General features: G+C 47.6%; 1 protein-coding gene across 1 annotated transcript; it reads left to right on the top strand.

Annotated features, from left to right (window-relative positions):
• The first annotated feature begins 822 nt into the window (after positions 1–822).
• Positions 823–6,168, top strand: LOC133441130 (lysosomal thioesterase PPT2-B-like). The gene is made up of 8 exons (XM_061718523.1): positions 823–987; positions 3,069–3,222; positions 3,952–4,047; positions 4,150–4,257; positions 4,347–4,430; positions 4,516–4,600; positions 5,881–5,935; positions 6,025–6,168. The coding sequence occupies exons 1-8, from the start codon at positions 823–825 to the stop codon at positions 6,166–6,168; spliced, it is 891 nt and encodes a 296-aa protein (XP_061574507.1).
• Positions 6,169–7,329: the final 1,161 nt, after the last annotated feature.

Genomic DNA, 7,329 nt, shown 5'->3' with positions numbered 1-7,329 from the left:
AAAATATTGTTGAGCGGCGTGTACCCTCCCCCTCCTCCCCCCGACCAGAGGTTGCCAGGTAGGCTGCAGAATGCAGCAGGAACGTAGGCTGCCATGGCTGCCATAATTAGAGCCGAGCTGGCAACCCGGATGCCGAAACAATACTGACTTCGTTATTGGGAGATAGGTGGAGGGTGGAGCTTCAGGCCAAAACAAAACATGACAACATAAACATCAGTTGAGGGCTACAACTCCTCTTTTTAAACTGGAATATCCTGGCTTGAGTGCTGTTGTCAGTGACATAAGTATTTGAAATGAACATGATTTTTAAATGTCTGTTGACATATCGGGGTCATTTTATGATTCGTTTTATTATTGCTCTTACATACAGCTCCTTTAAAGTAAATAGTATCACAGTAAAGGTGGTTGTATGGTGAATGTTCATCTGTTTTGTATTTGCCTCGTACTGATTTTCATCACGTTTTTACAGAGAAATGAATACATTTTAATATGGGAAGTGAAAGTTTTACATAAATACAACAGAATCTGTATTTCACATGTCTGCTTTTATCCCGACTGAAACAATCTGTCAATAAATCCTTTAAAACTGTAAATAATGTGTCTGTTTTGGTTTTAATTCAGACTGATGGGATAGATGTGGTTTGAACACCACCCACACTCAGAACCATCCCCTCCTGTAAAGAATATAAAGAAAATAATTGAGTGTATCACAGTGACACTCTCCGTCAGCGTCGGCGCCCTCATCCCGGCGGGAGGGCAGCTCTTCCCTCGGTTCCTCCCTCCTGCAGTGTTGGTTGTTTCTCACGGGACTGGGAAGGGGAGATGCCGGTTCCACGCCTGATCCAGGGGTCGACGGCGCTGCTGCCGCTGCTGCTGCTGCTGCTGCTGGCTGCGGGCCACGTAGACGGGTACAAACCTGTCCTCATCGTACACGGGATCTTTAACGAACCCAAAGACTTCCAAATGCTCACCAAGTTTATTAAAAAGGTAGGACTTCACTCTCTGAAGCCTTGAAGCAAAATATCTCATTTAAGCTTGAGGATTTTAGTGCTTTTGAAGTTTTGACACGCTCATTGGTTAAGTTTTATTTTCCTTTATAATTTAAGGACAATGTACCAGCTTCTTGTAGTCATTGAAATGAATGTCTTCTTATTGTTTTAAATGTTTAACACATAACTGTAAAGAATGCAAGGACCTTAGTCCGTATTTCTCAGGTTCAGTGGGAGCTGCTCCGGTTTAAGGGTTTTGCTAACGTTAAAAGAGGGCAGCTCTGAGACGTAATCACAGTTCTTCAGAGAAAACAACTGAGACTTCTGTTTCATGGTCATGTTGTTCCCGACATCCTGATAGAACAATCAGCCCGAGATACGACAGCGGCAGATGGGGAGGGAAGAAAAAGGCCTCACAGATAAGTCAGAACTATGTCTGACACATATGAGACACGATGAGAAAACGCCAAATACGCCTCTCAGGAAACAACCACAAACCCCAGAACATGTTGGGACGGTCCATCAGCTGGTCGACTAATCGCGCTTTTCCACTAGTACCTACTCAGCCTGACTCGACTCGCCTCACCTCGGTTTGATTCTTTCCCACTAGGGGTCCAACGTGCCGAGTAGATATGTATCTGACATCATCACACTACAGGCCAGCGATCGGTCAGGGGGTTGGGAGTCAGATGTCTGAGTCAGGATGTGACTTCAGCGAAACAGCTACTCTGACGGCGGCTTCTTGTTCAGTTTATTCCAGCAGCAACGGCAGCAGAAGTCTGTTTGGTGATCCAACTCTGAGGTGCAGATGTTCATAAACCTGGTGGCTGAGGAGAGAATTAAAAAGGGATCTAGATGGGCGATAAGGAACGACAAGATCTACCAGGAGCTCTGTCACTTCATAGCTGCTCACGGCTACCAACAGACTTTTCAGCAGCGCTGAGACAAACTATGAAAAATTAAAAAGCGTCACCGCTTGAAACTTCTCTCCCTCTCATTTTTTAACTTGGTATCGAACTCAAGCCACAGACCCAGCAGCACATCTATCATCTCCTCCAGGTTCTACATCTTTAGTGTTGTTGTCTTCTTCGTTAAGATCACACAATCAAATACGTCACAGCAGCTTCACTCCAACCCGCCTACTTCTGCTCCAGGTGCTGAATTGTTATGGAAAAGAAACCAGGCCGAGCTGAGATGAGTAGAGCCAAGTAGGTGCTAGTGTAAAAGCGCCATAAGTAAGCTGCTGTCGGAATAGTCGTGAAGCCTCATCAGAACCACCGTTGGCCCACCTTTACCAGGGGATCTCAGGGCTGGACTTGTGCGGTGGCTCACTCCAGTTCAGTGCGGTCATTCTGCGTATTCAAGACATCTACTAATCCACGTTTCAAAAGAACCCGACAACTAGTTTCGCCCATCTTCGGACCATCTTCAAGACCAACAAACTCACATTCTGGCAGCAACTCTGCTGCTTTATACCCCTTTTCCACCAAACCGGTTCCAGAGCTGGTTCTGGTTCACAACTGGTTCAACTAGGAACCAGCTGAGAATCGGTTTGTTTTTCCACATCTCGGGTGCTAAGGGGAGCCACGTCAGTTACATCACTCAAAGTCAGTTACGTCGCCACAAACGTCAGTTACATCGCTGCGTTTGCGTAAAAGTTGAAGCAACAACAAGGTATTTGCTCTAATACCAGATTAATTCTTATTTGAAGATGTCTCAGTCTCCCAGTCTTGCTATTGCCGTTGGTCTTAATAACTCTGCCCCCTTCCGCTTACGTAAGCGGTTCTCTCCTCTAGACCAGCAAAGAGTTGGTGCTACCTTGGAACCGGGTTTTCTGGCCCGGAGCCAGTTCGGAGCCAGTTTTCTTCTTCTCTCCGTGGAAACAGAAAGCCTGGTTCCAAACTCAGCACTGGTCCAGAACCAGAACCTGCCCTGGAACCGGTTTGGTGGAAAAGAGGCATTAGTGGAGCTCTGATTCGGGGCGCAGTTGGTCCACTTTGCTCGAGCGACCCGTCCTCGGTATCACGCTGTGTCAACAGTTGTCCTCCTCACCCTCCTTGTTGTGTGTGTTTCATCCAGGTGCATCCTGGGACAGAGGTGCACGTTATCAACCTGTACAACAACCTGAACAGCCTGAAGCCCATGTGGGAGCAGGTCCTGGACGTCGGGAAGGTCGTCAGCAACATCATGTCAAACTTCCCCAACGGCGTCCATCTGCTGGGCTTTTCACAAGGTCACCAAAAGGTTTTTAACGTCTGACAGTTTCACCAAAAGTGATGCAACGCGGTCCAGAAAACTGTTGGGTCGACCACACGAGGTGTTTGACGTTCAGAGATATACATACTTTTTTGACCCGACGATGACTTCCCCCACGTCGTTGAGTAGCCTTTTACCTGCTTTATGTGTCTTAAAGTTATTTATTTTCATGCAAATACTTTTAAGTTGGAAATAGAGGAACTTGGGAAATAGAGGAAAATGATTGTAAAAGCTGGAATCTTGAAAAACTGTTCCATCCATCCATCCATCCATCCATCCATCCATCCATCCATCCATCCATCCACCCATCCATCAATCTATCAATCCATCATCCATCCATCAATTCTTCCTTCCATCATCCATCCATCAATCCATCCATCCATCCACCAATCTATCAATCCATCATCCATCCATCAGTTCTTCCATCCATCCATCCATCTATCCATCCATCCGTCCGTCCGTCCGTCCATCCATCCATCCATCCATCCATCCATCCATCCATCAGTCAGGGGGGACTGCCAATGGGAATTAGCCAATAGGCTACATTTGGGTGCATCTGCTTTTATTTTGTAAATGCATAATGATGTGCACTGTCCCTCCTTACCAAATAAATTGAAGTTCTTCCACCCATCCATCCATCCATCCATCCATCCATCCATCCATCCATCCATCCATCCATCCATCCAACTTCTATCTTCTGTTTCAGGTGGTCTCGTGTGTCGAGCAGTTCTCTCCCTGATTCCGAATCACAACGTTCACAGTTTCATATCGCTGTCGTCTCCGCTGGCTGGACAGTTTGGAGGTGAGACCACTTCAGTCGATGGTAGAGTCACCATGAGCTCCGTCCTCCTGGACGGAGACTATTCAGACAGAAAAAACTCAAATCTCTGCTCCGACTCCGCAGTGACGGCGTACCTGAGTCAGGTCATACCCAAACATAGGAGGAAGAACTTCCAGAAGCATTGCTACAAACGATACGGACAGAGGCTGTCAATCTGCAACTACTGGAAGGGTGAGGACGAGGAGGACGCTCTGATGTGTGCACCCCCACCCCCTAACGCCCCTGAAGAGGTAATAACAGCTCGTGTGTTTCCTCTGCAGACCCCCACCTCAAGGAGGAGTACCTGAGGAACAACATGTTCCTGCCGCTGCTCAACGGGGAGAAGCCCCACAGCAAAATGAAAGGTAGGACCTGACTGGACTTGGTTGCAAATGTCCCAGGTTTGTTTGTGAGTTTCCATTAAAAGATATTTGCCCGTCACCTACACAGAGTGGAAGAAGAACTTCCTGCGCATCAAGAAGCTGGTGCTTATCGGAGGACCACAGGACGGGGTCATCACTCCTTGGCAGTCCAGGTTTCACGTCCTCTGACATTTCTCCATATTAGATTTGAGAAACAAGCCTCGTGCCACTCAGAAGTGTTTACACACAACCTCGGCGGGTTTACGCTACGGCCAAGTACGAGTGGGAACCCACTACCCCACCGATTCTCCACAGCGCTCCCACCGCCACCCGTCCAACAGTTGGGGTCCCTTTGGGCCGGTCCCAAAAGAGAGTCGGTCTCCGTTGACCACCGAGTTAAAAAGTCTGACGAGACCTAAAATAAAAATATTTACAGCCTCGTTCATAAAAACGGTTTCGGTCTCCATAGCTAGCATCCATGCCAATGGGTGAATGAACTAACTTTGATTGACATAAAGTGGGCGTGTTCCAGCTTTCAGTTCAAGTCTTTCGGGACTTGAGCTCAAGGTAGCATTTAATAGCATTGCAGCATGACGTAGGCAAAGCTAAAATAGCTGGTAACTGAGGTAAGGTGGGCGTGTTCCAGTTTAGTGTTAAGCTCATCTGTTCGGCCCATGGGCCCAACTTGGTTAACCGGTGGTGGGAGGAGGTAAAACCACTCTGGTACCCCTTTTCCACCAAACCGGTTCCAGGGCTGGTTCTGGGCCAGTGCTGGTGCTGGTTCACAACTAGTTCAACTTGGAACCAGCAGAGAACCGGTTTGCTTTTCCACAGCTCTGTGCTAAGGGGAGCCATGTCATTATGTCCCTGCAAACGTCAGTTACGTTGTTACGAAAGTTGAAGCAACAACAACGTATTTGCTCTAACAGGACTGGGTCCACGTAGCTCCTCCGTGGACACATCTCTAAAAGACAGGTTGTCTCCTCCTCAGACCACTGCTGCTTTGCTGCATCCAGATTAAGTCTGATTTGAAAATGTCTCAGTCTCCCAGTCTTACTATTGCCGTTGGTGATTTCCACTCCATAGAGTGGAAATCACACCATTCCGGTCTATATTGGAGCCACGGCTCGCTTCGGTCCACATCTTGCTGCTTGTAAACGTTCATACTGATAATCAAGGCATTCCTTCTGTCTCTTTAATCCAGAGTATCTCAGTTCCGCTCCTTGAATCGGGTTTGTTAAAGCAGGGAAACGTCTAAAACATGCAGGGAGGTGGTCATTGGGGGACCAGGGCTGAGAAACACTGGTTTAATCGGACAGAGGAAGGGACACCTTCAATCCTCACAGATCTTCATGTAGAAGAGACTGAGCTAGTTTGAGGTCTTAGAAACCTCTTTGTAGATATGTAAAGCAGTAAAATTGTCATGATCCACTATTCTCCTTTTTTTGCACAGCTTATTTGGATTCTACGACAGCAATGAAAACGTTGTGGGAATGAGGAGCCAGGAGGTACGTGAGGTCGATGGGGGGGATTCATAGGCCATGTCCATGATAGATCTAAAAGACCTGTTCCTGTGTTTCTTCTCTCCCTCTGAAAGTTTTACAAGAATGATGCCTTTGGTCTGAAGACACTGGATGCTCGTGGCGATTTGTTGATGTGCGTCGTCCCCGGAGTAATACACAGCGAGTGGAAGATGAACTTCCAGGTGTTCAGACTCTGCATGGAGAAGTGGCTCACATGAACGCGACCCGGCCACAGGGGAAGGTCTCTTCGAGCGTTAGTTGGCTTTCATGGGGTCTAACGATACTGGCAACACCGGAGTCAGGCTTTTGCAGCACAAATCACAGACTCTCTGTTCAAAACCTTCTCAGATGATAAATAAAACATTTTAGACCTACAACTCCAATACCCCTTTTCCACCAAACCGGTTCCAGGGCTGGTTCCGGGCCAGTGCTGGTGCTGGTCCACAACTCGTTCAACTTGGGAACCAGCTGAGATCCGGTTTGTTTTTCTACAGCTCTGTGCTAAGGGGAGCCACGTCATTACGTCACTGCAAATGTCAGTTACGTCGCTGAGTTTACATTGGCGAGAAAATCGGGCTAATGTGGACCTGGTCCGTGTAGCACCCTCCAGTTTCACCTGGACTTCGTCCGTGGACCTAATCGCTAAAAGACAGGTTGTCTCCTCCTCAGACCACTGCTGCTTTGCTGCATCCAGATGAATTCTTATTTGAAAATGTAAAGCCCGGTTCCATCCATCCATCCATCCATCCATCCATCCATCCATCCATCCATCCATCCATCCATCCATCCATCCATCCATCCATCCATCCATCCATCCATCCATCCATCCATCCATCCAACTTCTATCTTCTGTGGTCTTGTGTGTCAAGCAGTTCTCTCCCTGATTCCGAATCACAACGTTCACAGTTTCATATCGCTGTCGTCTCCGTTGGCTGGACAGTTTGGAGATGAGACCTCTTCAGTAGATGGTACAGTCACCATGAGCTCCGTCCTCCTGGCCCAGAACCAGAACCAGCCCTGGAACCGGTTTGGTGGAAAAGGGGTAATATGGACCCGTGCCTTGTCCCTCATTCTCATACACGTGGTCAAATTTGTTAGTACACTTCCATTAGAGAAAAACCAAAATTGAATGGTCACAGAAGTTATTTGCAACTGACAGAAGTAAATCTAGTTCCTTATCATTCTAAGTTGGTTCTAGTTGTGTGTTTTGGGTCATTATCCTGTTGGAGGACCCCTGACCTGCAACTGGGACCAAGCTTTCTAACTCTGGACAGAACATTTGTCTCCGGGACATCTTGATGGTCTTGAGGTTTCATCATACCTGCACAGATTCAAGACCGCCGGTACCAGGCGTAGCAAAGCAGCTCCAGAACAGAGCC

This window comes from Cololabis saira, chromosome 3 (genome assembly GCF_033807715.1).
Source record: "Cololabis saira isolate AMF1-May2022 chromosome 3, fColSai1.1, whole genome shotgun sequence".
Taxonomy (NCBI): domain Eukaryota; kingdom Metazoa; phylum Chordata; class Actinopteri; order Beloniformes; family Belonidae; genus Cololabis; species Cololabis saira.
Note: the sequence above shows the minus strand (reverse complement) of the source record. Positions and strands in the feature narration are given on the sequence as shown.

Bases quoted from the DNA above. Each gene is read 5' to 3' on its own strand.
- LOC133441130 (XM_061718523.1), top strand. From the start codon at position 823: ATGCCGGTTCCACGCCTGATCCAGGGGTCGACGGCGCTGCTGCCGCTG. The intron at 3,223-3,951 runs GTCACCAAAAGG...CTTCTGTTTCAG, and splicing joins TCTGCTGGGCTTTTCACAAG to GTGGTCTCGTGTGTCGAGCA. The intron at 4,048-4,149 runs GTGAGACCACTT...CCGACTCCGCAG, and splicing joins GCTGGCTGGACAGTTTGGAG to TGACGGCGTACCTGAGTCAG.